Source organism: Salvelinus alpinus, chromosome 13, assembly GCF_045679555.1.
Source record: "Salvelinus alpinus chromosome 13, SLU_Salpinus.1, whole genome shotgun sequence".
NCBI lineage: Eukaryota > Metazoa > Chordata > Actinopteri > Salmoniformes > Salmonidae > Salvelinus > Salvelinus alpinus.
Window position 1 is genome coordinate 21,714,744 of NC_092098.1, and position 20,342 is coordinate 21,735,085.

Below are 20,342 nucleotides of genomic sequence, written 5' to 3' on the forward strand. Positions count from 1 at the left end.
CCGCATTTATGATATCCCTTTAAGTGATAATATATATGATTTTTTCTCCACAGATTGTGTTGCCCAGTCCTCCTACCTGTTGGAGTGAAAGACCAGATAGGTGAATTGACCAGGTTGGTTGAGAGGATGGGTTAGGGGTGTGTCTGACAGACAGTCTGTCGCATCACCCCATGTGTCCTGTCGAGTGCTGATCCACATTGCACAAATAAGCCAAAGTCGGAGAGACACTGTCTGTCTTTAACACAATATATTTGCTGCACAGAGCAAAGATGAGTTAAAATAAGAGTATTTTTTTAATTTAGCAAATGTGGGAAATAGGAGGGATAAATAAAGGTGTATTACAATCATGTACAAAATACCAAATATATTGATTTAGGAGTCACTGTAGAATGAAAACATCACAACACAAACATGGGACGAGATTGTCTCTTTGCTTGAAATAAACTATAAATGGCCATGATATTGTGTGTAATATACTCTATGTATCTCTACTGTCTCTTTTGCTTTGTAGAAATATTGGACAGAGTATGGAAAAGTGTTCATACTCCACTATATGACATGGGTATATTTAAGCAATAAGGCACGAGAGGGTGTGGTATATGACCAATAAACCACGGCTAAGGGATGTTCTTCTGCACGACGCAACGCGGAGTGCCTGGATACAACCCTTAGCCATGGTATATTGGCCATATACCACAAACCTCAGAGGTGCCTTATTGCTATTATAAACTGGTTACCAATGTAATTAGAGGAGTAAAAATAAAAGTTGTGTCATACCCGTGATATACGGTCTGATATACCACGGCTGTCAGCCAATCAGCATTCAGGGTTCGAACCACCCAGTTTATAATAAAATGTAGCACATGCTCTATTTCAAATGTGGTACTGTAATCGCTCTCAATGATACCTTCATCTTAGAAGTAATGTATTTCCTTAAAGGTATAAGGTAGGCTGTTGAAGAATCTGGTCCAAGGCGTTCTGTTTTTTAAATGTCCTTATTGTCATGCTTCAATAATTAACGCCTTCTGATTGTTTGAATGATATTTGAGAAATATCAACCCATTAGAAAATATTCATTGATATTTTTTCAAACATTTGCCAGTTGGAACATTAATTTAATCATTTTCAAATCAAATAAATGTATTGCAAAATCACTGTTCCCAAAATGAAGCTTCACGTAAACAGATTATTAGGAAAAACGTTCACTCATACATTTATTTCTATAGAGATAAAACTATTTCTACGCCCCTCTTTAAAATCATGCTTCATTCATGTTATTACTGTATTTCTTTTCTTATTCAATAAAATTCACGTATGTATAGGCAATATATCACACTTTTCTTTATTTTTTAACTGTAAATTTGTTTTAACATGAAGTGATATGCATTTTCTTACAACAAAGAAATAAACTGAGCAATGGGTTGAATAAATGTTCCAATGGGAAACATTTAGATTAAAAAAATGAGACCAAATTGTAAACTTGTCAGGTTACAAACTCATACCAGCAGCATACCACCCTGCATTTCACTGCTGGCTTACCTCTGATGCTAAACAGGGTCTGTTTTGGTTGGTCGTTGGATGGGTGATTAGATGCTGCTGGTAGTGGTGTTGGAGGGCCAGTAAGGGGCACTCTGGTCTAACAGAAATCCCAATGCCCCAGGCCAGTGAAGGGGACATTGCCCTGTGTAGGGTGCTGTCTTTCAGATGGGATGTTAAATGGGTATCTTGACTCTGTGGTCATTAAAAAATCCCATGGCACTTATTGTAAGAGTAGGCCCCATTCCATCATGGCCACCTAATCATTCCCCTAATTGGCATAAATCAAACCTCACCTTTCCAGCTGATGTGTGGTGAGTGTTCTTGCACAAAATGGTTCCAGTGCATCACCCAGGTGGGTGCTACACATTGGTGGTGGATGATGTGAGTTTCTCCCTTACTATGTAGTGCTTTGAGTACCTCAGTTGGTAGAAAAGTGCTAAATAAAGCCAATCAACTACAAACTCAATTCTTATAGGGTCTTGTCAACAGCATGTTGCCTTTCACTCAAGCTCTTTTCTGCTCTGTGAATTGGTTCAAATATTACATTTAAGTAACATAAAATGTTGGGGGAAAATAATGCCGGCACTCTTTTTGATTTCTACATATTCTACAGCTTTGAGTGATAGGGGACTGCTTACAAATCAAGAGCAGAGACCGGAGTAAACTTGCCTGGCTACCAATGATGTGCATAAACCACGGTATATACCTGGCTACCCATCTACATCGCTCTGGCCACATGTTATGCCCACTAACGTTTCTTCTCCATGATGAGTCAGGATTTGCCTCCCTCCTCGACAACTTCTGGAATGCGAACACATTCTGACCATTCTGATTGATCTCATAACCGATGGGTTTGTGATTAAACGATGGGTTGGGCCAGAGCCGGCCTACATGATGACGATATCAACTTTGATACTCTGACTGGTTAGATTTGTTAGAGACAATCCAATCGCTGATGAATTTGTTTTGTATGACGCCCCTCGTTTTGACGTAACACAAACAACTTCTATGATAGCAGATTCATACTAAATGTATGTGGTGTTCAATAGAGCAGTGGAATTAAATTCATGAGTCGTCAGGCAAAAAGTAAAACACCAGCTTGTGCTGTACATGGTTCCTATTAGGAATGAATTTATTCAAACAATGAGCTACATGTGTTTGGTCTAACATATATAGACTTAGTCTATTAAACCCAAAAAGCAATGTTTAGTTTGGTATTATGATGACTGAATTGTACATCTTGATGTGTGGTCTTATGTGTGCTTGTGTAAATAAATAATGGTTTTAGTGATGTTTTATGTGTAAATGTACTTCGGTTTTACATACAACACATAACATGACCTCATTACCAACTGCACATATGAACATGGACAGAAATCCTTGACCTTGATCCCCTTGGTTGATGGTTTTAGGATTTAGAGAAAATCTTAATGTTTAATTGAATGTTCATAGTATTGTGAATGACTACACATAGTAAAGGTATAATACGTTGTCATGATCAGCGATGATCTCATTCTGTATTCTCTGCATTAAACATCCATCATTTTTGCTGCATTTCCAATTCCTGGCTGGTTTAAGAAAAGTCATATAAAGTAACAATATGAAAGCACAAACCATATACAACTCCAAGGAGTACATATAGTTTTATCAAAAGGCATAGAGGTTGAAATTATGGTCCTGGGTGGGAAGACCTATGTCATGACTGCACAGTGGGATAGAGCTACAGAACACTAGTTGATAAGAGCTAGAAACTATACCATCCAGTGAAATTGGAGTATGCTTATTTAGGATGCATACTAAGCATCTTTCGTAAGGCTACAATCCTGAGTTTGTATTTCAGCCAAACAGCAGCCCCACCACTTGATTTAGTAGAAAGCTGAGGGATGGGGCTGGAGAAATGTAACCACTCTCAAAATCAAAGACTGGCGCAATGGATGCAAGGACTGACAATCCATGAGATTATGAACGTAAAGCATATTTACATATTTTGAAGCTATACATTGACTCAGCTGCGAACAAAAAACACAAACAAAAGACAATATCACCTATTTTCCTTGGCTTATTATAGGGTAATTAGGCAGTTGTAGTCCACATCCATTAAGTGTATATTCTTAAAGAATAAATGGGTATATCATTATTAAAAATAACCCATAATTGTGTCTTCAAGGTAATACGTGAGTAATTACATTGGTGTGAGTATAAGGCTAATTCTATGCTCATAAATAATTACTAATAAATAAAGCACCTAAAAGCAATTTTGGTTATCTGCCATCTGTAATATATAATCTGGGATGTAGGATTATATGATTGAATGCGTGATATTTCCCATCCTAATGGAGAGGACACTATCTGAACTGTAATTTGAGTGCGAAGGCTCCGCCTATTAAACTGTAACTAATTTGAACATTGGTCTGCATTGTTTTATTTAGATAAGGATTCTGTGGGCGTGGTTTGACTGTACTAAATCTGATTGGCTTGAGACTCTATCAGTCAAGGTAGCAGTAGCACTACAGGCTTTTAGAGATACATCATTTAATAACTGTTACTGGTGAGCTGTCATTGACATCGAATGATCAAGCAATCTGAAACTAACCAGTAGCAGGTGTCTTCAACCACGCTCAAAGAGTCAGCCATCCAGCCGTGGTCTTTTTTCTATTCGATTTGCGGCAAAACCGAAACGTCTGAGCAATTAGGCTACTGGTTGATTTGCATCTCGTAACAACACTATTTCATTGCACACAATGCAGGACAGAGCATCACCAAGAATCAGATTCATTACGCGTTTCACGGATTTCCAGGAAGACCTATAACGAAAGGTAAAACTTGGATAAAGAAACGCATGGCATAGCCACATATTTTATTGTACTGCTAATAATTATACATTTGTCAATTTACTATGTTTTGATGTGTATATGCGCCAGTCGCCCTCTAGAACTCGCTTTATAGCCCATTGGACATTGTCGGTATGAATTCAACAGTCGTGACCCCGCTTTTAAATGCATATTTATGAATTTACAAGTGAAACACTGTGATCCATATGGAAATAATGCAACCGTTTGCCTCCACAGTTATTGCGACGTGTCATTGTGTTTCTACTACAAATCTAGGATAAATGTTATCAAAATGTAAGGGTCCCATTTCGTTTCAAATATGGATATTGCTGTAGTCCAGTTACTTTTGTGCTGTTGAGCGCACGAGGGCGGGCCAGCCCAAATATATGTGGGGAGGGAAAAACCAAGACAACAAATCCTCCAAATGTAGGCCACCGTGCATGACCCAATTCCTCTTGCGAGTGTATATGGAACACGGCGTTCCCCCCGCCCCTCGTCACGGCTCGGCACAGTTCCAAAGCAAATCTTTCTGTGTTTCACTGTGCCAGGATGGTAGGTTCAATTAAAAAACTACACTACAATAAGTAGGTTATCATGCATATATAAGATTATATTGGGATTCCTCCTATTGCTGTTATTTCACTGTCTCTAATGACGATGGCAACAAACACACAAAGTATTTTAAAGAAACAAAAGAAAAAATATATTGTGAATCAAAATGCTGAATATGTATGACATTTAGAAAGTCATGTGTGCATACATTTGACGTAGTAGTCAAGTTTAGCTTCTCCGTCTAACCTTCTATGTCTTCCCTTGAATCTAGCCATACTTATTGCAGTGAGCAGGGTGAGGTTTGTATTAAAGTATCGTGGCTCAAGCTTGGCATTTGTTGCAAGGCCAATAGATTGTGCTGCTGTGTGACAGATGTTTTGTTTTGGCCCCCTGGCAGTGTGATCAGTCTGCCTCTGACCTACTTTTCTCCTAACTTCATACCTGCAAAGCCATTTATCTCCCTGGGGTTGGAGGAGCAGCACACAGCATCTTCAACTGGACCCAGTTTTACCCTTATTATCAGCATCTGGTCAACCTATATTGGTCACACTGGTCAACTTACTGTACACTGATTGTACAAAACATTAAGGACACCTTCCTAATATTGATATTCACCCTCTGAATGGCACACATACACAATCCTTGTCTCAATTGTCTCAAGGCCTAGAAATCATTCTTTAACCTGTCTCCTCCCCTTCATCTACACTGATTGAAGTGGATTTAACAAGTGATATCAAATCAAATTAAGCTTTATTTATACAGCACATTTCAGACATGGAACACGGCGGCAGGTAGCCTAGTGGTTAGAGCGTTGTACTAGTAACTGAAAGGTTGCAAGATCGAATCCCCGAGCCAACAAGGTAAAAATCTGTTGTTCAGCACTTACTTTTCTTCAGAAGGGGTTTCACCATAGCAGTTTTTAGTGCAGTGGGGAAAGTGCCTGTGAACAGGGAGTGATTAACAATAGCTTGCATTTCTTCAGATATGCAATTGAAAACTGTTTTGAAGAAGGTGGTGGGGATAGGATCGAGAAGGCAGGTAGAAGGTTTAAGTTGTGATATCACTTTTCTGAGCATGTCTGTGTCAACCAGGGAAAATAAATCCATAGTGCCTTTGTGTGGTGGGCTAGGGCACATATCATCAAACTTCTCATCAGGTCTCGCTTGACTGATACCCAGCCTAATGTTGGTTATCTTATCTCTGAAATATGCCGCAAACTCATCACATTTAGATATGGAAGAAAGTTCACATAAGTTTGCGGGGGTAGGATTTATCAGGCCATCAATGGTCGAGAAGAGCACACTCAAATGATTCTGATTATTAGTGATCAAGTTAGAAAAATGAGCCCGTCTGGTATTTCTAATTGCTTTATTGCTCTCTCAGAATATCATAATAGACCTGCAACTTTGATTTCCTTCACTTCTGTTATTCTGTAATTTCCCTTTAATCTATTAGTTTCCTCACTCATCCAAGGGGCTCTCCGTTTGAATGTGGCCTTTTTCAACTTTACTGGAGCTGTAGCATCAATGGTTGCCCTTAATTGATCTACTAAATTATCAAAAGAGGAAGGCAGAATACGTGATGGAGTATTGCTCATACATACACTCAATGAAATCTGTAGAGGTAAGATCTTCAGTGGTAACATGAATATTAAAATCACCCAACACAATGATTTTGTCATAGTTCTCAAGGACAATAGACAATAAATAGACAATAAATAAAAATCAGTAAAGAAAGTGGGGCAGTGCTTTGGTGACCTATATAGAGTTATGGCCAGCACTAGTGGCTGACATTTAAACAGTATAGCATGATGTTCAAAAGACCCAAAGTTGAAATGAAATGTCCTTACAGCTGAGAGCGTTAGTAAAAATAGAAGCTGTCCCCCCACCCTTTCCCCCTTTTCTGATGGGGGGGGGGTCAATAAAAGTGGTACTACAGTCTGAAGACAGCCATGTTTCAGTGAAATGCAATCAACTTTGCGCTCAGTAATGAGGTCATTCACGAGAAAGGTTTTACTAGTGATTTCTCTAGTGATCTGCCTAGAGGTAACCAATGGAATAACTATTAAATTTTTAATGTTACAACCACGTTTTCTGACAGTCTCCAATCTATCAGAATGGTAGGAGATGACAGTTTGTATAAACTCACTAGAAGGTAGAGTTAAAGGAACATAAATTAGGTTACTCACAATAACCATAGTGCAATTTCTATAGGAGTTGATATGGTTTCCAAGTCCTCTGTTGCTTATTCTGACAGGAAGAACTGGAGCACTACCACTGAGCGAACAGCCAGAGAATCTCTTCCCTAAGATGCTTGATGGTGGTGCATTTAGGGGAGACAGATTTCTGTCCAGTTTCCAGTTCCACCGTATCTTCATCTTGTGATTGTGTGGAAATCTCATCTCATACCTTAAGTCTTTATGCCCAGCGGTGGATAAAAACACCTGTGGGCTAGCACTGCTCCATTTTCATGATGGCTAGCAGCTAACTGCTACTTAACAGGAATCCGGGACACCAACTTGTGGTCCCAACCGCGTCGCGAATCAGTAGCAATACAAAAACTTTAGCTATTATTGAAAACTATTTAATTTAATTTATTTCATAAAAACAACAAACCGAGTGTAGGCAGTACACTGTACTGTTGCATGCTCTGATGACGTCTGTTCAATAAGGGATCATAGCGTTCACCTGGTCAGTCAATGTCATGGAAAGAGCAGGTGTCCTTAATGTTTTGTGCACTCAGTGTATATCTATACTATACAGCTGCTTATGGCTATTTCTGAGAAGAGGAAACCCCTAAGCTAATTATTGTGCTCAGGTCAGGACTGCATACTTAATAATATGTTGCTTAGCAGAGAGGAACTGGACAGGACATGCAATTCTAAGTGAGGATAATTCAAAAGACAAACAGCTGTGAATTTACATCTATTTGATTGACACATCTTAGGGAAAAAAGCAGGATATACATTTAAGCAAAGTAGAACAACCTCCATTATTGCCACAACATTACTGGATATATTTGGAAATGGTTTCCGATATTTGAAGCCTGGTTTTACCAATTGGGGGTTAACCAAAATTTTATATTTAACTGTGTTTGGTGCGTTTTCAGAGGCCAGCCATGGAGGACAGGAGACTTCCCCCTACAGTTCCCTTAGTGGTCAAAACTGAGCCAGACACAGAGACCCGTAGGGTGAGAGAGGAGGAACAGCCTACCATTCCCATCAGGGTTAAAAAAGAGGACCTCTCTGAGGTGCCCCTCAAAATGCCCAGATTCAAGTACGTGGACTTCCCTTCGCTACACCAGTGCATCCAGCAGCTCACTGTGCCACCCCTGGACAGCTGGCTGGAGGGCTTTCCCCTGGCTCTGGGAAGACCCTCTGGAGGACACACCCCTGTCACTTCCAAGGAGAGAGTTCCCAAGTTTCGGTATGTAGATTATCCCTCTCTGCACCACTGCATCCAGCAGCTGTCTGTGCCGCCTCTGGAGAGCTGGAGCTCGGGGTTGGCCAGATCAGGGTGTGGGGTGACAGGGGGACCTGGATCCACCAACTCTCAGCCCAGCTCTGTGAGGGGGAATCAGACAATACAGGGAGATGGTTCAGCATCGGCTTACAAGCAGGACAAGTATACTGCTTTCCCCTTTCCTGGTCCTAACTCCGGCTCCATCCAGTGTGTGACCTCCTCAAACGAGGCATCCCATAAGCCTCAGCGGCTTCAGCTGCTCTTGAGCAGTCCACCCAGAACCAGGCCCCCATTAAGCTCACAGGGGGAAGAGGCTCGCCATAAGGTGGTGTGTTCAGATCAGCTGTCTCAAAAGTTCTCTAATCCAAAATCTTGCGTTGCTGGAATGAAGCGTGTCAGAGGAGCGGGACCACTCCATCAGAGCAATAGGAAGTCAGCTGGTGATGATGAATGGAATGCAGACCTAAAAAAATCTCCACAAAGTCATCAAGAGGCCCAAGTAAAGCTAAGTGACTCTCCTGACCTAGGACAAGGGTTTTGGAGAACCATCCCAGAGTCTGTCTGCCCCTTTTGCCAAAATATGTTTTCAGATCCAGAGGAATTGCGGATCCACCAGAAGAGTCACAGAGAAAAAGGTAAGTCTGTAGTACCCTGAAACAGTTCTGGATATGTGACAAATCCTTCTTTAACTGATCAAATTGTGTATCAAACAATGATGAATCTTGTCTCATGTTTGTCATATAATTTCAGAAGCCTCATTGATGTCTTGACCAAGGAAATGTACAGCTGACAACAATGAACATCTTAAAAACTGTGCATCTACTTCAGTACTTGCTACACAGGCATGGACTAGGTCAGGCTTCTCCACAAATTATTGGTCACCTGATAAGAGTTCCACTGAGGTTGTTTTGAGTGTTCAGTGTTTATCTTGATGACCTAAGTGACTGACTACAAACAAACCACTTTAGCTAAGGGCTTCATTCATAATTCAGTCTAGGAATTAAGCTCTCAATGTAAAAGACTGACCTGCAGTGGCTCTTGGTGGTCTTACAACTCCTTATTTACCGATGGGTTAATTTGCCAGGAGGGGGTACACATTAGATGAGATATAACAAGGAAATGAGCCATTTGATGTTGTTTAAATTAAAATGTCAGGAATTAGATTGTAATGCATTGCAGTGCATACATTTTTGTATTACTGTAGTTGAGAATTAGGCTTTCATTTATTTTCCTTAAAAGGGATGCCAATGTTTTCCTGTTTACAAGCTGTTTTTGGCAGAAAAATTAATAAGTGGGGGTATCAGCACCTTGTTGACTGGAGATGGCTGCCTGTTCCAATATTTCAACATAATTATCTAGATTTGGGTGCCTATAAAACCTTTAACTTCTGGCTTATGCTGTGAAACAACACATGCTTCCTTATAATTTCTTATCTAATGTTTTTATGCTTTGTATTTTAATGTTTCTTTTTTACAATGACAATTATATATATTATTGATTGTATTGTCTAGAAATAACTTTACACTTTTCTTAAACTTTGTTTTCAATTCTGTGTGCATTAAAGATTTTCTAGTAAAGATTACTCTACTTTACATCTCCAACAAATGTTTTACACTTACAAGTGTCACATTGTTTTCAGTACATACTATACAGCGTCATCTAGAAATTTCCTTGAAAATAGCCATGATTATTTAGAGCTCATCTCAATTTAGAGCTCCATCGATTTAGAGCTCCATTATTTAGAGCTCCATCGATAACATAATGACAAAATTATTATATATATTTTTTAATTTACCCCGTTTTCTCCCCAATTTCATGGTATCCAATTGATAGTTACAGTCTTGTCTCATCGCTGCAACTCCCGTACGGACTCAGGAGAGGCGAAGGTCGAGAACCAAGCGTCCTCTGAAACACAACCCAGCCACTGCTTCTTGACACAATGCCCGCTTAACCCGGAAGCCAGCCGCACCAATGTGTCAGAGGAAACAGCGTCCACTGCGCCCGGCCCGCCACAGGAGTCGCTAGTGCGCCGTCCCTGCCGGCCAAACCCTCCCCTAACCCAGACGACGCTGGGCCAATTGTGCGCCGCCCCATGGGTCCCCCGGTTGCGGCCGGCTACGACAGAGCCTGGACTCAAACCCAGAATCCACTCGGGAGGCCCATAACAAAATTATTTATAATGATGTATGGCTATGATTAAGAACTAGGCCTATACCATTAAAAGTTGTAAAGTAAACCAATCCAGACCATAACTAAATGCTTTTTATGTAAACAATGTGGCATCACTGTCATCCCACATTAAAAAAATACTTACGTTTACTATAGTACTTACTATAGCATTCTGTAGTAAACTGTAGAATACTATACTACAAACTGTAGTATCCCTCGAGCATGTGTAGTACATATAGAATGTTGTAGCATACTGTAGAATACTATAGTAAATGTTGTAGTATACCGTAGAATACTATAGTAAATACTACAGTAATGTTTCCAAAATCACTAGTCTGCAAAAACAAAACTTTTTAAACTAAAGTAAATACTAGTAAAATGCTAAAAAAAATCCTAGGGGTATGAATACTTTTGTAAGGCACTGTACAGGTTATAGAAAATGTGCTCTTTTAGTATTTATTCAGTAGGCTTCCTCAAGGAGATCGCTTCCACTGCTATGTCAAAGATAAAACAAAAAATGCTATAGTAAATACTACAGTAATGTCTGCAAAAACACTACAGTAAACACTTCAGTATACTGCAGTATGTAAAACACTACAGTAAATACTACACTATACAACAAACTGCAAAAATACTACATTACTATAGTATGCACTACAGTTATTTTAATACAGGATTTATACTATAGTTAACTGTAAATACTACAGTAAGGTCTGCAAAACCACCAGTGAATACTATAGTATTTATACCATAATATACTACAGTATTTTTTCCATATGGGATGGAACTTTCCATTCAAATAATGCAGTGGTTTAAAGTACTTAAGTAAAAATACTTTGAAGTACTACTAGTCATTTCTTTTTTTGGGGGGGGGGGGGTATCTGTACTTTACTATTTATCATTTTTCACAAGTTTTACTCCACTACATTCCTAAAGAAAATAATGTAGTTTTTACTCCATACACTTTCCCTGACACCCAAGTGCTCATTACATTTTGAATGCTTAGCAGGACAAGAAAACAGTCCAATTCACACATTTATCAAGAGAACATCCATGGTCATCCCTACTGCCTCTGATCTTGGGGACTCACTAAACACAAATGCTTAGTTTGTAAATGATGTCTGAGTGTTGGAGTGTGTCCCTGGCTATCCGTAAATTTAAAAACCAAGAATGGTGCCCAGGGACGTCATGCACCCAAAATCTGAAGCCACAAACTACAGGAGGATGGCTGGTGGGGTGGTCCGGAAGGGAGCTAGACCCCCGTACTTAAGTTGGAGAATTTTGAAAACACATGAAAAAGCTTTTTCCTGCAATCTAGAGCCATAATCATTATGCTTAATTCTATGTAAAAAAATTACTTAATTTTTCCTGCGTATCTGAGCTGCTCTTTTGAAGAAAAGATTGAAAGGAATGTGAGTCTTATTCAGTACATTTAGTTTTTGCTTGCTTTTCTAAATTCTACAGTGCATTTGGAAATTATTAAGACTCCTCGACTTTTTCCAAAAATGTTTTACATTACAGCCTTATTATAAAATGTATTAAATTGTTTTTAATCTACACACAATACCCTATAATGACATAGCAAGAGTTTGACGTTTTTGGAAGTTTAAAAAATATAAAAAACTGAAATATCACATTTACATAAGTATTCAGACCCTTTACTCAGTACTTTGTTGAAGCACATTTGGCAGCGATTACAGCCTTGAGTGGTCTTGGGTATGAGACTACAACCTTGGCACACCTGTATTTGGAGAGTTTCTCCCATTCTTCTCTGCATATCCTCTCAAGCTCTGTCAGGTTGGATGGGGAGTGTCACTGCACAGCTATTTTCAGGTCTCCAGAGATGTTCGATAGGGTTCAAGTCCGGGCTCTGGCTGGGCCCCTCAAGGACATTCAGGGACTTGTACCGAAGCCAATCGTGCATTGTGTTGGTTGTGTTCTTAGGGTCATTGTCCTGTTGGAAGGTGAACCTTCACCCCAGTCTGAGGTCCTGAGCTCTGGAGCAGGTTTTCATCAAGGATCTCTCTGTATTTTGCTCCGTTCATCTTTCCCTCGATCCTGATGCTGCCACCACCATGCTTCACAGTTTGGTTGGTGCCAGGTTTCCTCCAGACGTGATGCTTGGCATTCAAGCCAAAGAGTTCAATCTTGGCTTCATCAGACCAGAGAATATTGTTTCTCATGGTCTGAGAGTCTTTAGTTGCCTTTTGGCAAACACCATAAGGGCTGTTATGTGCCTTTTACTGAGGAGTGGCCTCCATCTGGCCACTACCATGAAGGCCTGATTGGTGGAGTGCTGCAGAGATGGTTGTCCTTCTGGAAGGTTCTCCCATCTCCACAGAGGAACTATGGAGGTCTGTCAGAGTGACCATCAGGTTCTTGGTAACCTCCCTGACCAAGGCCCTTCTCCCCCGATTGCTCAGTTTGGCCGGGCGGCCAGCTCTAGGAAGAGTCTTGGTGGTTCCAAATTTCTTCCATTCAAAATGGAAGAAATTGTAAATAAATGTAAATAAAAAATGTACAGGACAAATCTGAGGGGGCCTGTGTCCCGTCTGGTTTGCTTAATATAAGGAATTTGAAATGATTTATACTTTTACTGTGGGTATTTAAGTATATTTCAGCAATTATATTTACTTTTGATACTTAAGTATACTTAAAATCAAATACTTTTACGAAAGTAGTATTTTTCTGTGTGACTTCCACTTTTACTTGAGTCATATTCTATTAAGCCACAGTATCTTCACTTTTACTTAAGTATGACAGTTGGGTACTTTTTCCATCACAGAAAGAATGGCGATATGGTGGCCGCTGACTGGCTGAATACCCGGGCCGTGAGGTGGTTGGAGTTGTCAACAAATCAGCATGACAAAAATATGATGCCAAGTTTTCAAACGACCAGTAGTTTCTTAGAGAAGATATGTAAAGTGATCTGTGCATTTGAACAGCAGCATAAATACACCTATTTTACTTTTGCATGTCAGAAACCCAATGACCACTGCTGCACATGCTGCCACTGTTTTGAACAGATTAGATTATACTATTTAGAACGAGCAGCCAGCTCACCAACAAACGAGTGCACCAGGGAGAACGCAAGTCAAAATACATGATCTAACTGGGGATAGTTAGCTAACATAACATCACAAAGCATGATACGCTAGCCAGTTAACTTTCATTCTGAAATAAAGTTTTATTTCTGAGTCAGTCAGATATTAGTTTAGAAAGACTTGAAATTGGCATGGGAGCTCACAAGCTAGCAAGCTTATCAAAGGTAGATAACTGGTTCATTTGACCAAACTATTTCTCAATGTTTCTCAAAATTACTGTAGCTGGCTAATTCATTGGATCATGCTTTGCGATACACCCGGTTTTAGGCTGTTTTAGTCCACACATGTCACCTGTCACCTACAGTAGAACCTGCTGAACAACATGGGGGGAAACAATAAGCCACTGTCATGCTTGTTTGTCCTATCAGATCTGCAACGAGAAGGTTCTAGCTAGTGTATCCCTCTGTCCTTCCACTCTTGTTGGATGTAGGTCAAAGGCTCCCATGACTGTTGTGATTATTTATTTACAAGTTAATTACAATTTTCTTTAGAGCCATCTGTACCTGATAGAGAAGATAGTCTGATGTACGGAAGGAAGTAAGCTGTCTGGTCCGAAAGACTCATTGGTATAGAGACTATAGCAGACCCAGAAGTTCTGACTGTACGCACATTTAAGTGCCACAGGCTGGTCCATTTACATTGTACTGTTATAATTTATTTTATGCTATGAAATCCTGCGATTTCATTGGGGCAGTTCCCCCTCATTGCAAATTGCTGGCAAAACAATCAGAGCAATGTTCGACAGAGCTGCTGCTGCTAGCAGTCACTGAGGGGCAGTAAGTAACTGAATAGCTTGTTTTGAACAACATATTTTTGAAACAGGAAAATGTACACATTTACCACACTTTTATGATGATTTAAAACATAATCCATGAATGATATATTATATTATTATTTTGGGGACCAATAACCAGTGGCGATTTTAGCATGTAAATCTTGGTGTGGCAAACACATTTTTTGGGGGGGATGCAAGCCAGCAAAGCCACTACACAACACTAAACAATACATGAATTGCACTGTAACAGTGACAAACGGTGCCCACAAACTGTTAGGGCCTACATAAAGCTGTCCCAACAGCAGAGTCCCAACAGCAGCCCCAACACCTTACCACTGCTACATCTGACTATCAGCGGAGCATTGTCTGGCAGCGAAACATTTCATTCGGCCTCATTTACTGCCTTTAAAAAAACATAGCTGATATGGCTGACTTGCTTAAATAAATGTGGTTTCTACTGACAATTGAGATGTACAAACTATGGCATAAGGTGACGACAAGCGGATAAGAGGCAATCAGTAATTTTGATTAAGACATGAGTGAGCTAGGACGGACGTAGTCAATATAACTATTTGTTCAGCACTTTTTAAATGTACAGCGATAGAATTCAGAACATTGGCCATTCTTACAGTGTACACCAAGTCAGAACCATAGGATAAATAAAGGGGGCATATATGCAGACAATGAAAGGTCTTTCGATGATTGAATTTCTCTAAAACAGGTTTATATGTGCACCACCAAGTCAGAACAGTAGGCAAAATTAAGAGGCGAAAGGGACCAAATTATTGAAGTGAGGCACATGGGCTACTAACAGCTTACTACACAACATACACCTAGTATTACTTTCTTAGCTACAGTATACATATCTCTTTTGCATATTACGTAATTTATGCAGCAGCATACAATACATTTTTGGACTCACCTTGTTGTGCTGTGTTAACTTGAACAGGAAGGTGGCGCGGTGGTCCTTCGTGGGTAAATTTTGTCATCAAAGTCTGGCATTCTCTGAATGCATGGTGCTTTAAAGACAACTGGGAACTCAGAAAAAAACAAGGTCAAATCATGATGACGTCAGTGATCTTCAGGTCGTAGCTCTAGAAAGAGGCCCGAGTTCCCTACTTACAATTCCGAGTTGGATGACCGTTCAAAACGTATTTTCCCAGTCAGAGCTCGTTTTCCCCCGGGTTCCCAGTTGTCTTGAACTCACTGAAGTCAGATTTCCCAGTTCTGAAGTATCAGTTGTTTTGAGTGCGCAGAAATCATGCTGGATTGACAGCATGGCCAATGTTGAATATTCACCTCAGCTAAACCACTCTTCTGATCTGAACAACCAGAGTGGAATTGTCTATCCCGAAGTAAGTTTATCCTAAAGTCATTTTTACAAGTAAGCTATTCTTGTTCACACCTGCCATGTTGTGTGCATGCCTTCACTACACTTCTGAAACCACACAGATTGGGTAAACGCGTTAGTGGTGGTGGAGAAAATATGCACAGACAAGCTCAGAGTATGTCTCGACCCAAGAGACTTGAACAAGGCTATCACACGCCCCCATTACCCTTTACCGACGCTAGATGGCATCACACACAAGCTAGCGGGAGCCCACTACTTCAGTGTCATGGACGTCAGATCAGGCTACTGGGCTATCAAGCTCACAGAAGAGTCATCTAAGCTCACAACGTTCAAAACACCGTTTGGACGCTACAAGTTTCGTTGCCTGCCTTTTGGGATTATCTCAGCCCAAGACGAGTTTCAGCAAAAGATCGACGAAGTGTACGAAGGCCTCGACGGAGTTGTGGCAATTGTGGACGACATCCTTTTCTATGGTCGAACCAAAGAGGAACATGATATAAAACCTCCGTGCGATGCTGCAAAGGTCCTGCGAGAGAGGAGTCCGGCTCAACCCCGAGAAGAGCACAGTCGGCGCTAAAGATGTCAGCTACTTCGGACATCTTCTCACAGCGAATGGAATCAAGCCAGATCCATAGAAGATCTCTACCATAAAAGAAATGGAGCCACCAAAGAACCGTGCAGAGCTAGAAACAATGCTTGGCATGGTCAACTACTTAGCCAAGTTCGCACCCAGCCTCTCCAATGCTAATGCACCCCTGCTTCAGCTGCTAAAGCAGTCCAGTGAGATTCTCTGGGACAAGCAACAAGACATTGCTTTCCAGAGAATGAAAGGCTTGATCACTAGAGAACCAGGACCAATCCTTGCCTACTATGACCCCAACAAAGAGCTGACTCCAAGTGGACCCGTTGAAGTATGGACTAGATGCAGTGCTACTGTAAGAAGGAAAGCTCATCGGCTACGCTTCCAAATCCCTCAGACTGTGAAATCAACTACGCTCAAATCGAAAAGGAGCTGTACGTCATTCTGTTCGGATGTAAGCGTTTCCATCAGTACGTACTGTATATGGACGACAAGTCATTGTGGAATTTGACCACAAGCCCCTCGAGTCAATCATGAGGAAACCGCTAGCCACAGCCCCGCCAAGGCTACAGAGAATGATCCTTCAACTACAAAAATACAGCTTCACAATCACTCACCGTCCAGGCAAAGACATCCCTGTCGTAGACACACTCTCCAGGAGGTTTATTACCTACAAGGACAGCAGCCTCAGTGAAGGCATGGACATGCAAGTGCCCACTGTGTACAGCAACTTACCAGTTAGTGACACAAAACTGGAGGAGATCCGAGCAGAAACAGAAAAGGACTCACAACTTGCACAGCTGAGGAAAGTCATACAGGATGGATGGCCTGAGGAGAGGAGAAAATGCCCTCAGAGCGTCTCAGAGTTCTGGAACCATCGTGATAAATTATCACAGATCAACGGAATAATTTTCAAAGGAGAGAAAATCATAATTCCTGCCAGTCCCAGAGAAGAGATTTTGACAAAGATCCATGCTGGACACATGGGCATGGAAAAGTGCAAACAGAGAGCACGGGACATTTTGTTTTGCCCTGGAATGTGCAAACAAATGGAGGACATTGTTGGTAAATGCGCCACCTGTCTTGAACGACGCCTTTCAAACACCAAAGAGCCATTGTTACTTCACTGTATCCCAGACTGACCCTGGCAGGTCGTGGCAACCGATCTGTTCACCTGGAACAACAAGGACTACATCGTAACAGTGGACTACTACAGCAGATACTTTGAACCCGACAAGCTTCACAGCACCACATCTGCAACTGTGATACACAAGCTGAAAGCAATCTTTGCCAGGTATGGCATTGTAGAGACTTTAATATCTGACAATGGCCCCTGTTACAAATCAAATGAGTTCGAATCCTTCACAAAAGCATGGGAGTTCACACATGTCACCACAAGCCCACATTACCCTCAAAGTAATGTCCTTGCTGAAAAATCTGTGCAGATTGATAAATCACTCATGGACAAAGCAAAAGCAGACAAGAGACCCCTACCTCAGTCTCCTTGAATACCGCAACACTCCAGATGACAACTTCAAATCATCAGCCCAGCTGTTGATGAGCCGCAGACTTCGCTCAATCTTTCCAGCACCAACCAGCAGCTGCAACCTGAGGTCGTCAGCTACAAGGAAATGTATGAAAAACGTGCAGAGATGACAACAACAACAAAAGCGATACTACAACAGGTCAGCGAAACTACTGCCACCACTGAACGACATAGAGTCAGTTAAAATCCAGGAGCATGGCTACTGGAAGAAAGCAGTCATCATCCAGCCAGCTGACACTGAACGTTCATATCACGTCCGCACCGCAGAAGGAGCGGTGTCCTGCCGCAATCGGCGTCACCTACTGAACACAAAAGAACAATACACTGACGAGATGAACTGTTCCCCTGAAAGAGAACGTGATGGACTAAACACACACACAGCACAACATACACCATACTTACCTGCAACACCACAAGAACTGTTGACTGACACAGAAGCATGCTCAGCATCATATCACACAAGGTCAGGAAGAGCGGTCAAGCCCAGAGCTGTCCTAGACCTGTGAAATATCAAAGGATGTAGGCGGATTGCTGCCCTAAAAGAGTTCCAGACTGAAAACTTGTTATTGAAAAGTTGACTTGAAATGCTTTGGTATTGTATTTGTTTGAAAGGTTAAGTTGTCATTGCTACAGTGAAAGCTGAATTGCTGAGAAACCTTCGTTCTAAAAGTAACTATGCTGAATCATTGTTTCAGAGTCTTATGTTGATTCAGTTGGTGCAGTATAAATGGTTACTTACCTTGTGTTAAAACTACAGAGCATGTATTCAAAATAAATGCTTAGAATATGTAAAACATTTGTATTTTTGTTTTAAAAGAAGGGGGATGTAATATTCATATGTATAAACATACTGAATTGTAATTGCATGCATTTTACAGCCGTATCATACTGCGCTGATTGGTTAACCTTTCTAGCCCAGGGGTTCCGCTAGCGGAACACCCACAACATTCCGCTGAAAAGGCAGCGTGCGAAATTCACAAATATTTTTTCGAAATATGTAACTTTCACACATTAACAAGTCCAATACAGCAAATGAAAGATAAACATCTTGTTAATCTACCCATCGTGTCCGATTTTTAAAATGTTTTACAGCGAAAACACAACATATATTTATGTTAGATCACCACCAAATCCAAAAAACACACAGCCATTTTTCCCAGCCAAAGATAGTCACACAAAAGCAGAAATAGAGATAAAATGAATCACTAACCTTTGATAATCTTCATCAGATGACACTCATAGGACATCATGTTACACAATACATTTATGTTTTGTTCGATAATGTGCATATTTATATCCACAAATCTCGGTTTACATTGGCGCCATGTTCAGAAATGCCTCCAAAATATCCGGAGTAATTACAGAGAGCCACGTCAAATAACAGAAATACTCATCATCAACTTTGATGAAAGATACATGTTTTACATATACTTAAAGATACACTGGTTCTTAATGCAACCGCTGTGTCAGATTTTTTTTTAACTTTAGGAAAAAGCATACCATGCAATAATCTGAGACGGCGCTCAGAAATACACAACATTTCTCCGCCATACGGAATACGAAATTACATCATAAATATTCCCTTACCTTTGATGATCTTTCATCAGAATGCAGTGCCAGGAATCCTAGTTCCACAATAAATCGTTGTTTTGTTCGATAATGTCCATTACTAGTGTCCAATTAGCTACTTTTGCTAGCACTTTTAGTTCACATGTCCAAACACTGGCGCCGGTCCAGGCGAACTCGGACGAAAACTTAAAAAAGTTATATTCCAGGTCGAATAAACTGGTCAAATTAAGTAGAGAATCAATCTTCAGGATGTTGTTATCATATATATCCAATAACGTTCCAACCGGAGCATTTCTTCATGTCTGTATAAGTCATGGAACACAGGGCCATATCATGACTAGCGAGCGTGACCAGGAACTAGCATTCTGCCAGACCACTGACTCAAATAGCTGCCATTCGGCCCCACATCACACTAGAGGCTTCATTCCACGTTCTACAGACTGTTGACATCTAGTGGAAGGCGTAGGAAGTGCAAACAGATCCATATATTACAGGGAATTGAATAGGTGATGACTTTAACATCGACCCTTCTTAGAATTCTCACTTCCTGTTTGGAAGTTTGCCTGCCATATGAGTTCTGTTATACTCACAGACATAATTCAAACAGTTTTAGAAACTTCAGAGTGTTTTCTATCCAATAGTAATAATAATATGCATATATTAGCATCTGGGACAGAGTAGGAGGCAGTTCACTATGGGCACGCGATTCATCCAAAGTGAAAATGCTGCCCCCTATCCCAAACAGGTTTAAGACCACCCAGGTGGTGAGGTCATCTTCGGTTGATCATGGTATGAGACACGTGAACATACCAGTTATTGCTAGCTAATAAAGAGCTACGTTTAATATCCTGTCATACGGCATTTT

At 40.7% G+C, this 20,342-nt stretch overlaps 1 protein-coding gene across 1 annotated transcript; it reads left to right on the top strand.

Annotated features, from left to right (window-relative positions):
- Nucleotides 1–4,100: 4,100 nt before the first annotated feature.
- Nucleotides 4,101–9,970, top strand: LOC139537351 (uncharacterized). Its single transcript, XM_071338568.1, has 3 exons — nucleotides 4,101–4,355; nucleotides 8,031–9,018; nucleotides 9,134–9,970. The coding sequence occupies exons 2-3, from the start codon at nucleotides 8,040–8,042 to the stop codon at nucleotides 9,151–9,153; spliced, it is 999 nt and encodes a 332-aa protein (XP_071194669.1). The 5' UTR covers nucleotides 4,101–4,355; nucleotides 8,031–8,039; the 3' UTR covers nucleotides 9,154–9,970.
- The last annotated feature ends 10,372 nt before the right edge of the window (nucleotides 9,971–20,342 follow it).

What these genes read in the sequence shown, in the direction of transcription:
- LOC139537351 (XM_071338568.1), top strand. Translation starts at nt 8,040, where the DNA reads ATGGAGGACAGGAGACTTCCCCCTACAGTTCCCTTAGTGGTCAAAACT. An exon ending in GAAGAGTCACAGAGAAAAAG is followed by an intron (nt 9,019 to 9,133) that starts GTAAGTCTGTAG and finishes ATATAATTTCAG; the next exon opens with AAGCCTCATTGATGTCTTGA.